General features: G+C 40.5%; 1 protein-coding gene across 1 annotated transcript in view; it reads left to right on the plus strand.

The window, feature by feature from the left end:
* ptprq (protein tyrosine phosphatase receptor type Q) overlaps positions 1 to 23,944 on the plus strand; it is a gene marked incomplete at both ends in the record, with an annotated part of 179,162 nt that overhangs the window by 142,359 nt on the left and 12,859 nt on the right. Inside the window, 8 exon segments of the mRNA XM_084335232.1 lie at positions 2,298 to 2,371; positions 2,715 to 2,814; positions 2,917 to 3,045; positions 4,634 to 4,678; positions 13,380 to 13,406; positions 13,617 to 13,672; positions 13,675 to 13,697; positions 13,960 to 14,050. Of these exon segments, the coding sequence (XP_084191358.1) occupies positions 2,298 to 2,371; positions 2,715 to 2,814; positions 2,917 to 3,045; positions 4,634 to 4,678; positions 13,380 to 13,406; positions 13,617 to 13,672; positions 13,675 to 13,697; positions 13,960 to 14,050 (545 nt within the window).

Genomic DNA, 23,944 nt, shown 5'->3' on the forward strand with positions numbered 1-23,944 from the left:
CATACATACATACATACATACATACATACATACATACATACATACATACATACATACATACATACATACATACATACATATTACATACATACATACATACATACATACATACATACATACATACATACATACATACATACATACATACATACATACATACATACATACATACATACATACATACATACATACATACATACATACATACATACATACATACATACTGTGACGAGCCTGGTGGTGTTCAGGCTCGTCACGGTTAAAAAACAAACAAATTCAACTGTCCACACAAGTGCAATATCAATCAATAAAGAATATTTATTGATTTAGGGCAGAATATAGTCCGATGGGCAATTAGAATGGTCGTAATACAGTCCGATGTCAAAAACACAAAAACAGGCTCTCGTACAGAAAAAGGATTGTTCAATACTCAGAGTAGTCTTCCACAGTGATGGGCAAGCTACTTGGAAAATGTAGTAAGCTACACTACTAGTTACTCTCGATTAAATATAGCTCAACTACAATGGAAGCTATCCCCAGAGAAATGTAGCAAGCTACACTACAAGAATATGGCAAAAATAGCTAGCTACATCGGCACTACTTTTTTTTTTTACTTCATGATCAAGTTTCCACCAAACAAATAGGCAGGCAAAAAAATGCTCAGTTTGATTGTTTATTATAAAACTGAAACAAGCCCTCTGTCTGGCTTTTTGTTGTTATTGACATCTTCATCAATGCCATCAGCCCTGGAAACATCGAATCCCTCTGCCTCTGCTATTTCGCGCAGACTGGTTCATGTGGTCTGTGTTTTGATTTTCACTTCCTGCTTTGCAGAGCCTTGGAGTGGCATGCCCCGCCCTATCCTGCCTCTGATTGGCCTACCCGTAATGTTTTGGTAACCTTACCCAATCGTGAGTCGTCATACTCATATCTAAACCAACCAACCAATCATAGTGGGTTTTCTCCGGGGAGTTTTTTCCCCACAAATCTTTATTCAGCAGTCCAGTTCTCCGGACAGTAGCGTGTAGCGTTTCCTCACGCTACGTCACTACTTGGGTCTAAAAATAGCTACACTACATAGAGCGCTACTTGGTTCAAAAGTAGCAACGCTACCATCACGCTACTGAGAATTGTAGTTAAGCTATGTAGCGTCGCTACTTGTAGCTAGCTACTGCCCAACACTGGTCTTCCGGTACAGGGTCAGTACACAAGGGGTTTCATTACATTTACATTTTACATTTAGTCATTTAGCTGACGCTTTTATCCAAATCGACTTACAAGTTCTATACGACAAGTCATCAGGAAGGGCACAACTCTATCAGCTGAGTAACAATGTTCATCAAAGTGTTGAATGCTACAGTGTAGGTTAGTTTATTAGGACAAGTGCATGACAGTAAGGTTAGTTAGGGTTATTTTTTTTTATTTTTTTATTTTTTTGCGTCTTTAGTCGACGGCGAAAGATTGGATGTTTTTTCAGCTGTCCTAACTGGGGTAGGTAGTTCATTCCACCATTGTGGGGCAAGGACTGAGAAAAGGAAGGTTCTCCTTGATGACCCTCCTGGAGCTCGGATAGGAGTGGGTCTGGGTCTGGGTTTCTCAGCCAGTCTAGGGTCCAGTACACAATGAACACCTTCTCGCCTTCACCTCTCCTCTCACTACCTCTCACCTCACAAAACTCCGTTAACAACAATCTCTTTCGCTTCGTACTTAGCTCCTACCTTACCTCCTCTCAACTAAACTCTATCTGTCCTAGTGTTTTATGGTATGTGTGTCTGGTGTGTGTGCATGTGGGATGTGGGTGATCTAATGGTGCACAGGTGTGTTCTATCAGTCCTAATCAGCTGCCTAATTGCTTCCACTCCTCCCGTGGCAGTAGTATCTCCCATCCTTCACATATCCATGGGACGGGGGGTTATATCTGCCACAATACATACAAACATACATAAAATATGGATGACAAAATATCCCTGTATCTATACCCAGGATGACACAATATCCCTGTATCTATACCCAGGATAACACAATATCTATACCCAGGATGATACAGTATCCTTGAATCTATTATACCCGGGATAGCAAAGCTACTGTATACATAATACAATATCCCTCTTTGTTTGGGACCCTGACAGAACATCTTGTGACCCAATTGTGGAACTCCAAACCCTTTGAGAACCACTGTGTTAAGAGAAAACACACACCAGTTAGAGCCAGCACGTACTGTATGTGTGAGTATCCTATACATGCGGTACAGGCATTACCTTCACTTCTTGTCCGACTCACGGTTCTGGGTTCTCCAGGTTTAAGTTCCGGGCCACCAACATCCTGGGCCAGCACACGGACTCAGAGTACTCGGAGCATGTCAAAACCACAGGTAAACACCCCCATCTCTGTCTGTCTCAACCCCAAAAATATAAACAAGGACACAGTGTCATAGACGCTAAGCACTCTCGCATACTGTAGATGGAACTGGTCGTATAGAGAATGCCTATCTATGAGCCGCCACTAGGGGCAGAGATAACCGTAAGTGAGTGAGTTTTTTCTTTTTTTGGTGTGAAAGCTTGGGGCCAGCTTATATCTCACCCTCTAATTGCGCCGCAGTACCATCTTGTTTGAAAATCCTGGGGGAAGCCCTGTTGTCTATGAAGCGTTTCATATCTGAAAGGACAACAAAGGAGGCTGTATCTTTGTTTAACACTCGTCCATCTGTCCCCTAGCGGAGGGCGTCTTGACGAGGGACGAGCAGATCATTCTCGGTGTCCTCCTCTCGTTCTTCCTGGCCGTGTTGCTAATCACCATCATCTGTGTCTCAGTCAAGTAAGACCCCTTTAACACGTTTACCCATTCACCCAAGCCCCTGTGTGTCGAGTTAGCGCCACGACTCACTGAGGGATTGACGTTTTCCCTTATGAATGACAGGGTCCATCAGCGGCAGAAGGAGGGCGGGACCTACTCTCCCCGAGAGGCTGAGATCATTGAAACCAAATATAAACTGGACCAGCTCATCGCTGTGGCTGACCTGGAGCTGAAAGAGGAGAAGCTCAATCGGTCAGTCTGCCTGGATAGCTGAGTCGTATATACTGTATATGGGTTTACCTGTGTGATACATACTGTATATGGGTTTACCTGTGTGATACATACTGTATATGGGTTTACCTGTGTGATACATACTGTATATGGGTTTACCTCGTATATACTGTATATGGGTTTACCTGTGGGATACATCCTCAACAGGTGTTTGGCTGTTTAAGCTGCTCAAACACTGTGTCCCTCTGGTTAGATCAGGGTTAGTCTACATGTCACTTCCTCTCTGCTCTTTTCTGTCGAGTCCAGCATCTTTATGTATTAGGCACTAAGGCTACATTCAGACTGCAGACGAAAGTGGCCCAAATCTGATTTCTTTGCTCATTATGTGACTCCGATCCAGTGTTAATTTTGTCAACGAAAATTATTACTAAATATGGTCGTCAACGAAGCTTTTTCCCCTGACTAAATCTAGACTAAAACAAAAAAGACAAAATCGAGACTAAAACTGAAAAATAAATGAAGGTGACTTAATATGATGAAAACGAAAAAGGAGCATTTGACACATGACTAAGACTAAAATTATTGGTTTGATTATGTCTTATGGTGTATATATGTGGAGCACTTCTATGCTCTATATGTATATATATATATTCTTTTTGTACAACCAGGGGTCATGTCTGCTTCACATGGGCTGTGGAAATGTTTGGTTCACTTTACTGTTTTTGTTATTTTATGACTGGTGAGGGTCTTTAACTGTTTACATCTTTAACTCATTACGTTATGGGGGGAGTGGGGAGATAAATAAATAAAGATGACTAAATATGATGAAAGCGAAAAAGGAGCATTTGACACATGACTAAGACTAAAACTAAAATTAAAATAGCTGCCAAAATTAACACTGCTCCCATCTGAACAGTGTGAACAGCACAAATCACATGGAATCTGATCTTTTCAATTCTGATTTGGGCCACTTTCATATGTGGTCCTAAATCGGATGCAGGTCTGATTTTTTTTGCAATGTGACCTCAGTCTGAACAGTCATGTGACTTTCATGTAAAAAATCTGATCTGAGCAATAAATCCGAATTGAGCACTAAGGCTTGCAGTGTGAACGTAGCTGAGTACAGTAGCTTCACAGAATGACACTCAAACACGCTTAGCATCTTTCTTATTGAACCCTTGAGACAAAGAACCATACAACTCCGTTTTGAATATGCACCACTGTGAAGGAAGGGTGTGCTGCATTTACAACACAAGACAAAACGAGAGCGGCGCGGCACGCGGCACAATCATCGTTTTATCCCGATTATCTTGTTTTCATGATCGTGGGAAGCCAAAATCATAATTGAAACTCGATCAATTGCCCAACCCTACATAACAGTATAACGTTATTTTGTCTCAAAGATTTAAATACACAGTACCTTGTATCTATAGAGTACCCAGTTCTTGCTCTGCCCCCCTCACATACCTGTAGTATATCTTGTGATCTGTTTGCTATGCCTGCTCTTTGCCTCAGTTAATACTCACTCACTCACACAGACTGTCTAGCTGAGCACATGAAGCGCTGACTGGGCTTTGCTTTTCTCTCACTCACCACTGTCTCCCTCCAGGTACTCCTCTTTCTTCTTTAGACGGAAGGAGATATTTGTAATCCAGTAAGTCAGGAGTTGGTTTTGTCTGTCTGTGTGTAGCTCCATCCTACCTGTGTGCCGTCTGAGTGTGTGTGTGTGTGTGTGTGTGTGTGTGTGTGTGTGTGTGTGTGTGTGTGTGTGTGTGTGTGTGTGTGTGTGTGTGTGTGTGTGTGTGTGTGTGTGTGTGTGTGTGTGTGTGTGTGTGTGTGTGTGTGTGTGTGTGTGTGTGTGTGTGTGTGTGTGTGTGTGTGTGTGTGTGTGTGTGTGTGTGTGTGTGTCGCAGTAAAAACCCACAAATCACATCCATCTCAAACGCATGGTTTCACGTCACCTCCATCTGTGTTGTTTGTTGCTGTGTAGTGACAGTTCCTCATTGGGGTCAAGGAATCTATAAGAAAAGGAAGGGTGATTGTGTCATCGACCACACCGAAGTGTGGAAATGTTAAGTTTGGCCGACATTGAGTTGAATGGGATCAGCCGTCTCCTTGTTTATGATCCGTCGTTTAAACAGGTTATTACCTCGGATGTCAGAATCATCTGCAATTTGTTGCATTGTTAACTAGCTACTATTTGATATATTGGTTGATGTATATTTCCTCGAATAGCTGGTATATTTTGCTTCTCCATGCATCTCCCATAGGCTTCAATACTAGAACTGACACCAAAGTCTGGCACCAAGCAGAGCATATAACGCTGGTATTCTGACGTGATGACCCTTCCTTCTTTTATAGTTACCTTGATTGGGGTGTGTGTGTGTGTGTGTGTGTGTGTGTGTGTGTGTGTGTGTGTGTGTGTGTGTGGACAGAATGCTCAGAGTAGTGAAAAGAAAAACCAGACGTTAAAAATAAATGTTATATTCACATAAAACTCACACATCTCATAAGACAATGCAACAGAAAGTTGTTTTCTGTTTAGTTTGTTTGTTGTTTTCATTTTTCTAAGTCGAGGGATTTGCCCTTAAGCAACTGCAAAGAGATTAAATGAACGGATTCTCAACAGGCTACGTTTTACTTTCAAACGGATGCTTCCTGAAATATGATGCAATGGTTTGCTGCCTCTTTTTCATCTTGTAGCAGTGACCAAATGCAGGACAGCAGGTAGATTTTTCAGGACAGTAAAGTAAAACTGAATACAATATGCAAGAATAAAGGTTTATATAATATACAAATCATTTGATCTGATTATAAGCATGTATATGAATAATGAAATGATTATTTATGTATATGTATACCAGTTTATTATTATCTGAGGATAGGTACGTGTCGAACAATCCATATCGGACTAGAGGTCCGTACGGGTAGGGGGGGAAATCGGATATCAGTATCGGCCTCAATAAACCATATCAGTGAATCTTCACTTGAGCTGGAGGGAATCGTTTAAACAGTTATCGCTTGTTTAATCACTTGTTTAATCTGGCCTACGGTGTGTTCCATGCCCTCCCTCGCTGAGAGACTGCAGATGCTCCTCTGCTGCAAGCCTGTTAATGTGTGTACCCCCTCGCTGTTCATCTGAATGCCATTATTGTAATATGGTATCTATGTGCGGGGAAATAACTACTGTAGTGTTTGAGGGAGCCATCTGTAGAAGACCATTTTTGTTGTACTTAAATGATATGTATTGTATGTACACAAGACATTCAAAATGAGGTACACATAGTCCTCATATCCCTCCTAGTTAACACAGTCCTCATATCCCTCCTAGTTAAACACAGTCCTCATATCCCTCCTAGTTACAAATACACATAGTCCTCATATCCCTCCTAGTTACACATACACATAGTCCTCATATCCCTCCTAGTTACAAATACACATAGTCCTCATATCCCTCCTAGTTACAACACAGTCATCATATCCCTCCTAGTTACACACAGTCCTCATATCCCTCCTAGTTACACACAGTCCTCATATCCCTCCTAGTTACTCATACACACAGTCCTCATATCCCTCCTAGTTACTCATACACACAGTCCGTATATCCCTCCTAGTTACACATACACACAGTAATAATAATAATAATAATAATAATAATAATAATAATAATAATAATAATAATAATAATAATAATAATAATAATAATAATAATAATAATAATAATAATAATAATAATAATAATAATAATAATAATAATAATAATAATAATAATAATAATAATAATAATAAATAATAAACTGTATTTGTATAGCACCTTTCATACAGAAACTGCAGCTCAAGGTGCTTCACAACAGAAAAAAGACACATAAAGTGCAGACATATAAAATCATAGTTTTTTACAGTTACGTTTACGTTTAAACAGTTATCGCTTGTTTAATCACTTGTTTAATCTGGCCTACGGTGTGTTCCATGCCCTCCCTCGCTGAGAGACTGCAGATGCTCCTCTGCTGCAAGCCTGTTAATGTGTGTACCCCCTCGCTGTTCATCTGAATGCCATTATTGTAATATGGTATCTATGTGCGGGGAAATAACTACTGTAGTGTTTGAGGGAGCCATCTGTAGAAGACCATTTTTGTTGTACTTAAATGATATGTATTGTATGTACACAAGACATTCAAAATGAGGTACACATAGTCCTCATATCCCTCCTAGTTAACACAGTCCTCATATCCCTCCTAGTTAAACACAGTCCTCATATCCCTCCTAGTTACAAATACACATAGTCCTCATATCCCTCCTAGTTACACATACACATAGTCCTCATATCCCTCCTAGTTACAAATACACATAGTCCTCATATCCCTCCTAGTTACAAATACACATAGTCATCATATCCCTCCTAGTTACACATACACATAGTCATCATATCCCTCCTAGTTACACATACACATAGTCCTCATATCCCTCCTAGTTACACATACACATAGTCCTCATATCCCTCCTAGTTACACATACACATAGTCCTCATATCCCTCCTAGTTACACATACACATAGTCATCATATCCCAGTTACACACAGTCCTCATATCCCTCCTAGTTACACACAGTCCTCATATCCCTCCTAGTTACACACAGTCCTCATATCCCTCCTAGTTACTCATACACATAGTCCTCATATCCCTCCTAGTTACACATATACACAGTCCTCATATCCCTCCTAGTTACACATACACATAGTCCTCATATCCCTCCTAGTTACACATACACATAGTCATCATATCCCTCCTAGTTACACATACACATAGTCCTCATATCCCTCCTAGTTACACATACACATAGTCCTCATATCCCTCCTAGTTACACATACACATAGTCCTCATATCCCTCCTAGTTACACATACACATAGTCATCATATCCCAGTTACACACAGTCATCATATCCCTCCTAGTTACACACAGTCCTCATATCCCTCCTAGTTACACACAGTCCTCATATCCCTCCTAGTTACTCATACACACAGTCCTCATATCCCTCCTAGTTACTCATACACACAGTCCGTATATCCCTCCTAGTTACACATACACACAGTAATAATAATAATAATAATAATAATAATAATAATAATAATAATAATAATAATAATAATAATAATAATAATAATAATAATAATAATAATAATAATAATAATAATAATAATAATAATAATAATAATAATAATAATAATAATAATAATAATAATAATAATAAATAATAAACTGTATTTGTATAGCACCTTTCATACAGAAACTGCAGCTCAAGGTGCTTCACAACAGAAAAAAGACACATAAAGTGCAGACATATAAAATCATAGTTTTTTACATTAGGATCTAACATCCCAACAGGCCACCTTGTTTATGGTTTGATTCAGTTTTAAATAGACAATAATAAAAAGAGTAAGATAAAATAGACAGAGTAAAATAGTGCAATAAAATTGTAGAATAGAATAGATAAAACAATATATATATTTTACAGTGCAATAAAATAGTTCTGGATTAAATCAACAGATACCCACACAGTTTAATACCTGACAGTTTTGAACCTGTAATAAAAAGCAATAGACAGAGTAAAATAATACAGTGCAATAATAGAATAGTAGAATAGAATAGATAGTAAAATTATGCAATAGAATGGACAGAGTAAAATAGTGCTACAGTACAATCAACGGCAGGGTGTATTAGAAGGCTATGGTGAAGAGGTACGTTTTTAGCTTATTTTTTTAAAATATTAAGAGATCTAGCTTCCCTAATGTCCATAGGTAGTGTGTTCCATAACTTTGGTGCATAGTTTGCAAAGGCTGCATCCCCGATTTTCCTTAGACTATGGCTTGGAACCTTCAATAGACCAGTAGTAGATGATCGCAATGTTCTAGGAGGCACATAGTTGACTAGAGAATTTTGCAATGTAGCTTGGTCCTGTTCCATTTAGTGCTTTGTATATAAGGAGGAGGACCTTGAAATCAATTCTAAATATTACCGGAAGCCAGTGTAGGTTAGCTAATACAGGACTGATGTGGTCTCTCCTCTTGGTTCTAGTTAGTAGCCTAGCTGCCGAGTTTTGAATGAGTTGGAGTCGTTCTGTGTTTTTTTTTGGGAGGCCAGTGAGGAGTGCATTACAGTAGTCAAGTCGGCTTGAGATAAAGGCATGGATCAGTTTTTCAGCATCTTTTTGATTTATAAACGGCCGTACCTTAGCTATGTTTCTAAGGTGGAAAAATGATGTTTTTGTCACCTTGTTGATGTGTGATTTAAAGCTTAGGTCTGAGTCTATTATAACACCAAGACTTGTAACTTCGGGTTTGATCCAAGGAGTAAGTTGCCCCATATTGCTCTGTAACATTTCTCTTTTTGTTATAGGACCGACTAGTAGGATTTCAGTTTTGCCCTCATTTAATTTTAGGAAGTTGTTTGTCATCCATTTGTTTATTGCTAAGAGACAGCCGGAAATGGAGTTTATAGCTGTGTGATCATTTGGTTCAGCGGAGATGTACAATTGTGTGTCATCTGCGTAACTATGGAAACATACATTGTGCTTTCTAATGATGTCTCCGAGTGGCAGCATGTATAGTGAGAATAATAATGGACCAAGGCAGCTCCCCTGTGGAACTCCGAAGTAGGTGTCATGTTTCTCAGAAGAATGATCTCCAAGCCTGACGTAATATTTTCTCCCTTTGATTATGTTCTGAACCAGTTTAATACAGTCAGAAAGACCAACTAACTTTTCTAGACGATTTATTAGGATATGATGGCCGATCGTGTCAAACGCTGTGCTTAGATCTAATAGGACGAGAATTGAGACTTTGTTTGCATCAGAATTTATTCTGAGGTCACTAATTATTTTTGTAAGAGCAGTTTCAGTGTTATGGTGCGTTCTGAAGCCTGATTGAAATTCCTCCATGATGTTGTTTTCTTTGAGAAAGGAGTTTATTTGTATTGAGAAATTTTTTTCAAGTATCTTGCTGATGAATGGGAGGTTGGATATTGGCCTATAGTTGGTTAGTACATTACTGTCTAGTTTGGGTTTCTTTAGTAAGGGTCTTACGACAGCTGTTTTGAATGCGTCTGGGAAAATACCTGTCAGAAGCGATGTATTTATAATATTTAGGACATGACTTGCAATACTCTAAAATATTTGCTTAAAAAATGCTGTGGGTATAGGGTCAATACATGAAGTGGAGGAGTTACATTCCATGACAGTTTTGTAAAGCTCAGTTGATGTAATGCAAGCACATTTTCCTATGGTTACTTTTTCGCAGGGTTTGCTGATGGTGTCCATGTTTGTATCAGGACTAATGCTGGCTCTAATTGAAGTTATTTTGTTATTGAAGAATAATGCTAGTTCTTCACATTTTGATGCAGATGACTGTGGAGGGGTGGGGGCAGTGTTGAGTAGCTGGTCGATGGCTGAGAATAATATTCTAGAGTTTCCAACATTCTCTGTGATAATCAGTGATGCCACAGATTACTTGTAAAAGTAATCTGATTACTGATTACTGATTACTCCTTTAAAAAGTAATCTAAGTTACTTTACTGATTACTTGATTATCAGAGTAACTTAGTTACTTTGAAAGTAACTACTGTAGGTTACGAAGTCGTCGTCGTTCCCCCAACATTTTTTTTAAACGCTTTATTGAAAGTGCATAAATTGTTTTTAACTTGTTTCTCTGCACATAACGTAAATTGTTAAACTAGTGCTTCAGCTTCTGTACCATCAAGTATGGTAAAGCAACAGTCTATGATGCTCACAGCATTAGAGCAGCCAGCCAGTGGTTTTACAAAACCAGTGTATCACATCTAACAAATGCAGGCTGAACTATTCAATTATATCAACTGTAACTATTAAATTGTTTTTATAAATGTCTCTCTATAAACATACAATCAGTCTCTCTTTAACATGTAAATTAACTGTAAATCTAGCAAATAAGAGCTTTTGCTCTGCCACCATCAAATATACATTAATCAAAAGGGAAAGAAACAATCTCTCTCTTTTGCTGTTTGGCTGGCCTCAGAGTCCTCCTGTACCTAGTCGAAGCGTCGGCTAGTGTTGTGATTCCAGATGCTTTCAATGCAATTGGATGTGCTGTTTTTAGCGGTAGACAGTATTTTGTCTCCTCCGCATATGAATGTTTTTTTCACCCGGCTTAGCTGACACAAACGTGAAGTAGTGACTGAGGCTACGTTTAGACGAGCGTTTTGGGGTGGAATTCTCCCTGCAGACGAGGCTGTAACGACGGAGCCCTGCTGTCACACGATTGGCGCATATGTCACATGACGTGCTGTGCTCTGCCTCTGATTCGCAGACTGTGGATGGGGAATGTGATTGGACCAAAGCAGAGTCACTCACAGACAGAGGGTCCTGTCACGCCGCGGGACACATTGTGTATTTAACCCTTTCACTGCCACACGACGTCACTCCCAAATAAGAAAAACAGCTCAAAATGTATTTTTGACTGCCGAAAACGAAATAAAATACTGCATTCCGCCTGCATTATGAATTTATGATGAGATAGTAACGAAATAGTAACGCACAGCCACTTGGACAAGTAACTGCAATCAGATTACTGGCTTTTAAAGATTAACGCGTTAGATTACTATTTTCGGGGAAAAGTAATCAGATTACAGTTCAGCTTTGAGCTCAATAGCAAGATATTCAAATGATGTAAATTCACCCATGTCAATGTCATTACATACAAACGATGTAGATAAAATAGCGGCAAGCCCTCCCCCTTTTCTATTTTGTCTGACCGATTGATAATACTTGTAATTTGTATATACCTATATCCCTCCTAGTTACACATACACACAGTCCGCATATCCCTCCTAGTTACACACAGTCCTCATATCCCTCCTAGTTACACACAGTCCTCATATCCCTCCTAGTTACACACAGTCCTCATATCCCTCCTAGTTACACACAGTCCTCATATCCCTCCTAGTTACACACAGTCCTCATATCCCTCCTAGTTACACACAGTCCTCATATCCCTCCTAGTTACACATACTGTATACACAGTCCTCATATCCCTCCTAGTTACACACAGTCCTCATATCCCTCCTAGTTACACACAGTCCTCATATCCCTCCTAGTTACACACAGTCCTCATATCCCTCCTAGTTACACATACACACAGTCCTCATATCCCTCCTAGTTACACACAGTCCTCTTATCCCTCCTAGTTACATACATACACACAGTCCCCCACGCATATGCATTTCATGAGAGAGGTCAGAGCGCAGGGTCGCCTGCAGTGCAGCACCCCTGGAGCAGTTTTGGGGTTCTGTGCCTTGCTCAAGGGCACTTAGGCAGGATGGTGGGCACTGTAGATGTAATACCAGCCACCCTCCTGTCGGTTACTGGCCGGCCTCTTTACCTCTAGGCCATCCTGCCTCCCCTTTAGGTACTAGGAGCGTGATCCCACAATAAGGAGTGTGATCCCAGAATAAGGAGTGTGATATAAAGAGTGTGATCCCAGAATAAGGAGTGTGATATAAAGAGTGTGATCCCAGAATAAGGAGTGTGATATAAAGAGTGTGATCCCAGAATAAGGAGTGTGATATAAAGAGTGTGATCCCACAATAAGGAGCGTGATATAAAGAGTGTGATCCCAGAATAAGGAGCGTGATATAAAGAGTGTGATCCCACAATAAGGAGCGTGATATAAGGAGTGTGATCCCACAATAAGGAGTGTGATCCCACAATAAGGAGCGTAATATAATGAGTGTGATCCCACAATAAGGAGTGTGATATAAGGAGTGTGATCCCACAATAAGGAGTGTGATCCCAGAATAAGGAATGTGATATAAAGAGTGTGATCCCAGAATAAGGAGTGTGATATAAAGAGTGTGATCCCAGAATAAGGAGTGTGATATAAAGAGTGTGATCCCAGAATAAGGAGTGTGATATAAAGAGTGTGATCCCAGAATAAGGAGTGTGATATAAAGAGTGTGATCCCAGAATAAGGAGCGTGATATAAAGAGTGTGATCCCAGAATAAGGAGCGTGATATAAAGAGTGTGATCCCACAATAAGGAGCGTGATATAAAGAGTGTGATCCCAGAATAAGGAGGATAGTGAAGGAAAAAAGGCTGGCATCCTTTACTTACTCAGACACAACATGGAACCGCCTTTAATGAGGACCAATTTAGCCGTCATGGATATAAATAATGCATGGTGGGCTCAGTTGTGATTATTATACAGTTGATGTGTTTATTATCATGTTGTGGTTTCAGTTTGCTCTGGCTGTGTGAACGCTATGATGGAGGATTCTCATGCTTTATATTTGCTGTCTATTTTTTTCTTCTTTAATTTTTTTTGTCCAGGCTTCTCAGTTACAGAAAGTCGCTCAAGTAAGTCCTCCAATATTTAGAGTGATTATGTAACTACAGCTTAGTGTTATCTTCCTCAGCTTGGCATGTAATATAGGGTACCCCTAGTTACATTTAGATTCTCTCTCTCTCTCTCCTCTCTCTCTCTCTCTCTCTCTCTCTCTCTCTCTCTCTCTCTCTCTCTCTCTCTCTCTCTCTCTCTCTCTCTCTCTCTCTCTCTCTCTCTCTCAGGCCTATTAATAAGAAGTCTTTCCTGCAGCATGTTGAGGATCTGTGTGCCAACGACAACGCCAGTTCCAGGAGGAGTTCTCTGTAAGCAGTGTGTGTGTGTGTGTGTGTGTGTGTGTGTGTGTGTGTGTGTGTGTGTGTGTGTGTGTGTGTGTGTGTGTGTGTGTGTGTGTGTGTGTGTGTGTGTGTGTGTGTGTGTGTGTGTGTGTGTGTGTGTGTGTGTGTGTTGTGTGTGCGTGCGTGCACATGGTGTGTGCGTGCACATGTGTCTGTGTGTATATGTGTATGCACGCATGTGTGTGCCTGTGTGTGTGTGTACTGACCGTGTTAACCCTCTCCTCTCCAGGAGCTTCCTAAACTGCTACAGGATCTAGCTACTGCAGACGCTGACCTGCCCTGGAACAGATCTAAGAACCGCTTCACCAACATCAAGCCCTGTAAGAGAAGCTTGTCTTAATCTAGAACATCAAGCCTGTAAGAGAAGCTTGTCTTAATCTAGAACATCAAGCCCTGTAAGAGAAGCTCGTCTTAATCTAGAACATCAAGCCCTGTAAGAGAAGCTTGTCTTAATCTAGAACATCAAGCCCTGTAAGAGAAGCTTGTCTTAATCTAGAACATCAAACCCTGTAAGAGAAGTCTTGTCTTAATCTAGAACATCAAGCCCTGTAAGAGAAGCTCGTCTTAATCTAGATTTCTAGAACATCAAGCCGTCTTAATCTAGATTACATCAAGCCCTGTAAAAGAAGCTTGTCTTAATCTAGAACATCAAGCCCTGTAAGAGAAGCTTGTCTTAATCTAGAACAATCACTCACATTAAACATAAGCCCTGTAAGAGAATCTTGTCTTAATCTAGAACAATCACTCACATTAAACATCAAGCCCTGTAAAAGAAGCTCATCTTAATCTAGAACAATCACTCACATTAAAGATAAACTCATCTTAATCTAGAACAATCACTCACATTAAAGATAAACTCATCTTAATCTAGAACAATCACTCACATTAAACATCAAGCCCGAAGCTTGTCTTAATTTAGAACAATCACTCACATTAAAGGTGGGGTAGGCGATTTTTGAGATATGAGCCAGAGTGAGTTTACCTGTCCAGCAGAAATAGAACAGACTAAATAAATATTGCAATTATGATTTCGCACAGACTCAGAGAGGCACCAGTAGCTTCAAACTGGATTTTCTTTTTTTCTCTGATAAAAAGATATTTTGCAGTCTGTGATCAGCAGGTGGTTTTTGCATTTGGGGAACATTTTGACGAGGAGGACCTTGGAAACACCACCTGGGCAGGCCAAGCTAATCTGTTAGGATTCAAGCCACCCTGACATTTTGAAGTGGCTGATTAGAGGGCCTTACAGTCACAGAGACTGGATCTTTTTCTCACCATCCGTCGGGATGTAAAGAGGATTTCACCAAGTATTACCAAAAACAGTTCTGAAAAAATTTGTCTGCCCCACCTTTAACCCTTTGTAGTGTGGTAGTGAAAGGTTAACCGTCTGTAGTTGTGGTAGTGAAAGGGTTAACCTTATGTAGTGTGGTAGTGAAATGTTAACCTTCTGTAGTGTGGTAGTGAAAGGTAGGGCTGTACCGAATGCTTCGAAGCTTCGATCATAATGTTGACATTCAAATTCTAAATCAACATTCAAATTTTAAAAGGGGACCTGCATTGCTATTCCTAGCACTATTTGGGCAACTTTACACAATTCCTGGGAGTCTATGGAAGACATCTGTAAGGTTTATTTAAAAAAAATCATTGTTTTATATTTCTAATGGAGTACTCAAACGCATCATTTTCCAGCCTCAAGATTTCAGCCTGTTATTGGCCTGGCTCCGCCCATAAGCACTTTCAGTGGCAGTCATCCACACAGTCTGCGAGTGGCAGAGAGAGAGAGAGAGAGAGAGAGAGAGAGAGAGAGAGAGAGAGAGAGAGAGAGAGAGAGAGAGAGAGAGAGAGAGAGAGAGAGAGAGAGAGAGAGAGAGAGAGAGAGAGAGAGAGAGAGAGAGAGAGAGAGAGAGAGAGAGAGAGCTGTGTGGGCGCTCTGCGTGCGGGTCCCCTTCTCTCTCTCCCTCTCCCTTTCGGGGGGGTCTGCAGCTTGTGCTCCCGAATGGGGGGGGGGGGGACCTGCACACGGAGTGTTTGCACGGTGGTCTCTCTCTCTTTCTCTCGATTCGGGAGCAGCTGTAGCGCGCGGTACAGTGTGTATGTGTGCTCTGTCGCAAGGGTCTATCTGATTCTCTCTCTCTCTCTCACTCACTCTGTCAAACCCCGTTTGGTGCGCTACAACCACAGAGCCAATCGGATCACTATCCGCTCCATCCTCGCCTCATTACGTCAGAATGACCTAATTAAATCGAGCAGGAAATGGTCTGAGCTGAATGAGAGCAATCCGCCAATATGGTATTTAGACACAAAAACACATTGATACTAACTCCTATTACTATAATACAATGCTAGAGACTCAAAAAAGACATTTATAATGCATGTCACCTTTAAATGTTTAATAAAAACTTTTTTTTCTTTTTTGTCTATTCAATCTGTTTAAACCAATGGGGGTTTTCTTCACAGTTGCAGTTAAAGATTAGGCTACACTAATATTATAATATTATACTATAAGACGTCACCCACAGTAAATTTCGCAGAGTAAATTTTACTCAAACTGAGTCCATTTGAGCCCAAGTGAGTAAAATTTTACTCAGTTTGAGTCAAATGTACTCAGTTTGAGTAATATTTACTCAGCGAAATTTACTTTCATACCAACCGTGCCCTTATTGGATTAGTTATGTTGACGAAACTGATGAGTTATATTCATTAAAGCAAGTTTATTTAATAAAAGAAAAATACTCATTTAATCAGATTAATCACCTTATTCAAATTGAGGATTTAGTTCTAAATTTTTTTTTTTTTTTTTTTTTATGAAGTAAATTTTTTTATAGACATTCGAAGCTTCGTTCGAATACTTCAATCGAAGCTTCGAATGTTAAAAAATGACATTCGGTACAGCCCTAGTGAAAGCTTAACCGTCTGTAGTGTGGTAGTGAAAGGGTCAACCTTCTTTAGTGTGGTAGTGAAATGGTTAACCTTCTGTAGTATGGTAGTGTTAACCATTTGTAGTGTGGTAGTGAAAGGTTAACCGTATGTAGTGTGGTAGTGAAAGGTTAACCGTCTGTAGTGTCAGTGTGGTAGTGAAAGGTTAGCCTTCTTTAGTGTGGTAGTGAAAGGTTAACCTTCTTTAGTGTGGTAGTGAAAGGTTAACCTTCTTTAGTGTGGTAGTGAAAGGGTTAACCATTGTAGTGTGGTAGTGAAAGGTTAACCGTCTGAATTGTGGTAGTGAAAGGGTTAACCTTCTGTAGTGTGGTAGTGAAAGGGTTAACCTTATGTAGTGTGGTAGTGAAAGGGTTAACCTTATTTAGTGTGGTAGTGAAAGGGTTAACCTTCTGTAGTGTGGTAGTGAAAGCGTTAACCCTTTGCAGTGTGGTAGTGTATATTGTGTGTTATATATTGTGTCCTATATTTTTTACTTTTGTTGTTTATATTGTCTATATCTTCTTTTATATATACACTGTGGGAATGGGGGAACGCAATTTCAACTTTCTGTACAGTATATGTCTTGCACAAATAGAACATTTACAATAAAGTTTACTTTGACTTTGACTAATGAGGAAAGGGTTAATCTATGATACACTTGCCTTGATCTGATTATTAACAGCGTTGATAATTATTCTGTGAAATGTCACTCAGTGGGTAAATGTAAGTTATCTCTGTACAGCTGTCTAACTAGTCATAAACATGCATAGCAGACAGAGGCTGAACCCATTGCATCAACTGACTGCTACTGTGCACTGAAAGTAGAAAACATAAGGAACACTTGCTGTTTCTATTGAATTAACTGATTAGGTGATGGATGCTTTGATCTCTCATCCCACCTATTAAATCAACTATAGTCGTGATGGAGACATGTAGATGAAGTGGAGGAGACTAAAGCTAAGGATGAGACAGCTGAGTCACGGTTACAGCCCTTAAGCCCTAAACGTTTGAGAAGGAGAATCCATTTGAATCCCCAGACCTGCCGGGTAATCTGGATCGAGGAAGCAAGGCTTCAAAGAATGGAATAGGGCCGCAGCGCCACTATGATGACGCACCAGCATCACAGTGAAAGCTTGGGGCACCAGCATCACAGTGAAAGCTTGGGGCACCAGCATCACAGTGAAAGCTTGGGGCACCAGCATCACAGTGAAAGCTTGGGGCCAGTTTAGAAACAGACACATCATTGTCTAATACGTGATTGCTCGGTCCTCTGTTCCTCTGTTCCACTGTGCCTGTGTTTTCATATTCAGCGTTAAACTATTGTGCAGCCTTATACACTGTACTTAAATACAGTGTTTGCTATTTTATTGAAATTGTGTTTTTAAGTTGGAGGAAATTACAGCAAATGGCTTTCTTTATTGCAATTTTCTTTGGCCCTAGTTGTGACTCAGCACTATCTTGTTTGAAAACCCTGCGGAAAGCCCTTGAGCAAGGCACTTAACCGCTGACTGCTCCAGTGGAGCTGCTCCGTGGCCAGCAGTAGCTCTCAACCTGTCGAGTTGAAACGTTGCCTCCACTGGGAGATGTACAGTATGTTCCTTTGCTTCAGTCTCATCTCCTAGCCTAACAACAGGTTGGATGTGCATACTGCTACTCTGCTGGGCTTTATACAGGGCGGCTCCCAGCTGTGAGCATGTGCAGAAAAATAAGCCACCTGTCTCATCAATTGTCAGTCAGCTAATCTCAAGCCTTGAGATAGGTCAATTGGTGAAGCAAGTGGCTGCCAATGCCGAAAGTAACGAGGTGTCCCAGGTGTGCTCTATTGTGTCAGCTTTCTTTGAAAAGGGCTTCTTTTCAGTTTCATTGTGTTCATGAACTGGTGAAGGAAAGGACTGGTGGGGCTTTGTGTTCCACGGTTTGGCATTCTGTAGGTACTTTCTGTTAACAAAAGATCGGAAACTTAGCCTCTTGTTGATTCCCCGCTTACGTTGGTAAAAGGGAAAAGGTTTTGGGAAGTTTTGTGATTTCTTTGTATTTTGGCCAGCCATGTTGGCTTATGCACCGGCATTTCGGGTGGAGGAATAGAGAGTTTTATGGAGGAGGTTGTTGCTCCAGCCTCTGTAGCCTGCAGCCCCAGAGAAGGGTTAGGCTTCGGCCAAGGTGAGCCCTCAGTCGATGGGTGTACAGTTGTCAGTTGCAATCAAAAGTATTCAACCCCCATTGCATATTGGGGTTTTTGGCAAACATTTAAAATTGTCAGCTGTTTGCAATAAACAAGAACAGTTGAAATAGTTAAATGAAATGAAAATTACCATGTTTTTTATCAAAATTCAACACAAAATGCTACCTTTAATCACTACTGCAGTCTCAAAATTATTCAACCCCCTGTCTCAAAATTATTTCAAGGACAATTAGTTCAAGTGTGCTTGAGATAGAACATTATAAATACTTGGACTGGCTAAGGGTTTGTTGAGAGTGACGTTTGATATGTTAGAAATAGTCAAGTCAAAATAATTGTCCAAAAAGTTCAGAGAAGAGATAATTGCCTTGCACAAACAAGGAAAATTATACAAAAATATAGGAAAAGCACAGAATGTTCCTAGAAATACAGTTGGAAGCATAGTTCACAAGTTCAGAGTTAAAGGAACAGTGGCTAGTGGCTACACTACCTGGACATGGCAGAAAGAGGAAGCTATCAGCGGCTGGTACCAGATTCCTGAAGAGGCAAGTGGTCAAAAACCCTCGAGTGACTGCAAAGGACCTGCAGCGAGAGTTGGTGGCAGCAGGCACTGAGGTTTCAGTTTGCACAGTAAGGCGCATACTAAACACTGAAGGGTTCCATACCCGGACTCCAAGACGTACACCACTACTGACCCAAAAGCACAAGAAAAGTCATCTCCAATATGCTCAAAACAATATAAATAAGCCACAGAAGATTTGGAGTTCTGTTCTATGGAGCGATGAAACAAAACTGGAACTCTTTGGGCCTATGGATCAGCGGTATGTCTGGAGGAAGAAGAATGAAGCATATGCTGAAAAGAACACCCTGCCTACAGTGAAGCATGGTGGTGGCTCATTGATGCTCTGGGGCTGCTTTGCTGCCTCTGGCACTGGAAACCTGCAGCGTGTGGAGGGCATCATGGATTCAGTCAAGTATCAGGAAATCACAGGAGGAAACGTCATGCCGTCTGTGATGAAGCTGAAGCTTGGGCGTCATTGGACCTTCCAACAGGACAATGATCCCAAGCATACCTCAAAGTCCACCAAGGCTTGGTTTCAGAAGAAGAAATGGAAGATTTTAGAGTGGCCATCACAGTCACCTGACTTGAACCCCATAGAGAATCTCTGGTGGGATTTGAAGAAGGCAGTTGCAAAATGCACACCAAAGAATATCACTGAACTGGAGGCCATTGCCCACGAGGAATGGGCTAAGATTCCTCAGGAACGCTGTCAGAAGCTAGTGTCTGGCTATGCATCACGTTTGCAGCAGGTTATGACAGCAAAAGGGTGCTCTACTAAGTACTGAAGATGCTTGTCATGAAAGGGTTGAATAATTTCGAGACTGCAGTAGTCATTAAAAGTAGCATTTTGTGTTTAATTTGGATAACAACCCTTGTAATATTAGTTTCATTAAACAACTTAAACAGTTCTTGTGTAATTTGTTTATTGTAAACAGTTGGGAAATTGTATATTTAGCCAATAAACCTAATGTGCAATGGGAGTTGAATAATTTTGATTGCAACTGTACGTGGGAGAGAGCCATTCGTCTCATCAATCCTTCTACCACTATATTGTGAACTGAATGTGCAATACTGTTACTCTGTCACCCGTGCCTTATTTTATTTAGGCCATGTCCACACGAATCCAGATATTTTTCAAAGCGCACATTTTCTTCCACGTTTGGGACTTTCATCCACACGTAAACGGTGTTTTCAGAAACATAAACAGAGATTTTCGAAAACACATTTTAAAGTGAAGATCTTCCAAAATATCTGTTCAGTGGATCCGTGTAGCCACTGTAAACGCATAGATTAGATAAACGATGACGTCACAGCTCACTACCCATGCTCAGACTGTTGTTCTATGGCAATCGGCGCCCGTAGCCTTGAAGCGCATGAAGGTGATAAGTAGGGCTGCAACGATTAGTCGACATAATCGACGACGTCGATTATAAAAAATCGTCGACGAGAAATTGTTGCATCGATTAGTCATTAAAAAAAAATAAAAAATATTTAATTTTTTTTTTTTTTTTTTTTTGCACTACCTATCTTTGTGAGAGTGGCTTCTCAGGGTTCCAGACAACATCATAACATGATGATCCCATAGCAAATTTTGGACATTGAAAACATTGTTCCCCTGCAGGAGATGATGATCAGACTAGACACACAATACATTACACACGCACTCCTCTCACTCACACACAGCGATCAGAGTAAGACACACACATACACACTCCTCTCACTCACACACAGCGATCAGAGTAAGACACACACACATACACACTCCTCTCACTCACACACAGCGATCAGAGTAAGACACACACACATTCACACTCCTCTCTCTCACACACAGCGATCAGAGTAAGACACACACACATTCACACTCCTCTCACTCACACACAGCGATCAGAGTAAGACACACACACATACACACTCCTCTCACTCACACACAGCGATCAGAGTAAGACACACACACATACACACTCCTCTCACTCACACACAGCGATCAGAGTAAGACACACACACATTCACACTCATCTCACTCACACACAGCGATCAGAGTAAGACACACACATACACACTCCTCTCACTCACACACAGCGATCAGAGTAAGACACACACACATTCACACTCCTCTCTCTCACACACAGCGATCAGAGTAAGACACACACATTCACACTCCTCTCACTCACACACAGCGATCAGAGTAAGACACACACACATTCACAAATTACACAGTACACACCTCTCACTCACACAGCGATCAGAGTAAGACACACACACAAATTACACAGTACACACACTCCTCTCACTCACACAGCGATCAGAGTAAGACACACACACAAATTACACAGTACACACACTCCTCTCACTCACACAGCGATCAGAGTAAGACACACACACATACACACACACACGGACTCCTCTCACACACAGCAAACAAAAGTTATTTAAAGTACACTTCCACTTTAATTTGTATTATTTAATTTATTTATCTTGTTATGAGTGATTGCTGTATTGTTCTTCAAATACATTTTCATTTAAAGTGGCTTAAAGATCCAAATTCAAATGTTTCATGAGTCATTATTTTAATTTGCTATGGGATCATCATGTTATGATGTTGTAGTTGGGTCCTGACAAGAGTCTCAAAGTCTGGGGTGATGGTAGACAAGCAACTCTGAGGTCATGCTCAATGTCCAATCTGTTCCTCTGCTCTGTCTTCAGCTGGACCAGAGCTGAGAAGCCACTTTCACAAAGATAGGTAATAAAAAAAAAAATAAAAAATAAAAAAAAATTGTTGTTGTTTACATTGGTTTTCGATTAGTCGACTAATCGAAAAAATAATCGGCAGATTAGTCGACTACCAAATTAGTCATTAGTTGCAGCCCTAGTAATAAGTAACGATGGACAGCGCCTGGTGCTGAAATGGCAGACAGAAGTACGGTTTCTTCCCCCTCGAATGTATATATTTTCTTTTATGATCTCTGCCTCTTAACACTTTAACTGCCGTGGTTAAATTCATGATATACCATCCCTTGCCAGCTCTATTTGTCTATGGAGAAGTTCCCCTTCTTTGCAGGGCTATAACTTTTTAAATTCTATTGCTAGATTGCCATTATTAGGGCCCATTCAATGTCCTATATGTATTGTTCAGGGTGTATGAACGTTAAACTTTTTCATTCACATATTCATACTAAAATATGGTCTAAAGTATAAGTATGTTTTCATCTCTTTCTGCAGCTTTCTCCAGAACGTGATTTATAGCCCCAAATGCAGTATATTGATGATGAAATACAGTTTGATAGCGATCTGTGCCAGATAATAAATTTCAACTGGATGTGGTTCTGGAAGTTACTACACACGTCATCTGATGTTGACCGGATGGGCGAGGGGGCGTTTGTAATTCCGTGGGCAACGTTATACCATTCATCTAATGTGGGTCATATGTTCATCATAGCAGTTTATATCGAACACGGTAATACTACACGCTAAAACTCACCCCAGTCTCCTTGGGCCGTTGGGCGATCAGCGTGGAGTAGACAGTTTTCCATTATGGGATGTCGAAATACCCAATCTATTTCCAGGTTGTATAATAGTATATACGTCCAAATCATGTTGTTTTTTCGAGTTATTTCCACCGATCGATGTTCACTGTGTGAAGACTGAGTCTCTCTAACATTAGCGAGTGCCCGGACCACATATGGAGTGAGTCCTGCCGGGTTAAAGGTTGACATCCGGTTTCGATCTGCCGATCGGCCACCAGATGGCGCTCTTGAACCGCTAGAGGATTGAGAGGAGATCAGAACTGTGTGTCAAGGCTGCAGAGGGGAAATATGATTCCGATCACAGATTTTTGAAATATTGATATCAAATACAAGTTACGGCGTCCGCGGCAACTTGAGCATGGCGGGGAATGACGAGTTCCGGCGTTTTCAGCAGTTAAAGTGTTAAGCAGTACTGTATATTTGTATATCTTGTATCATAAATGTCTGGATGTAACAGTGTATATATCTACTCCAGTCTGACAGATTCGGCCATCAGACGCTGCTTGCGTGTAACGGAGATGTATCTGTTATTTAGTTATAGGCCTACTGGACATTTTCGTTGACATAAGTAGACTTTTCGTTTTTGTTTATTTATTATGTTAATATAAACCGTGTTTTGAAAGTTTTTGAGGTTGTTAAATACACGCTTTTGATTTCTTTAAGTGGCGAGTGACGTTATTCGTTTATTTCTCGCTGGAGAGATACAATGCAATGTTGAGATCACAATATCCCGATTCTGAAACAAAATAAGGCGAGTCCTTATCACAAACTGTTCCAAAGATATATAATGTTTAGCCCGGCTTCAGTTAAAAGCCAAATTGCATTCTAAATTTAGTTAATAGACGCCAGACAGAAGAGCGTCTGCACCTGATGCGCTCTGATGTTGCGGATAGTTGAGGATGTTGGCATTACGCATGAGTGGTTCCAGGTCAGGATGAATAGTTACTGTACAGGAATTACAGGAATCATTAGAATATGTGAGTTACGTGAATATAGCTTGCCCGTGGACACAAACCTTCATACGCATTAACTT

Source organism: Notolepis coatsorum, assembly GCF_963971535.1.
Source record: "Notolepis coatsorum genome assembly, chromosome: 18".
NCBI classification, from domain to species: domain Eukaryota; kingdom Metazoa; phylum Chordata; class Actinopteri; order Aulopiformes; family Paralepididae; genus Notolepis; species Notolepis coatsorum.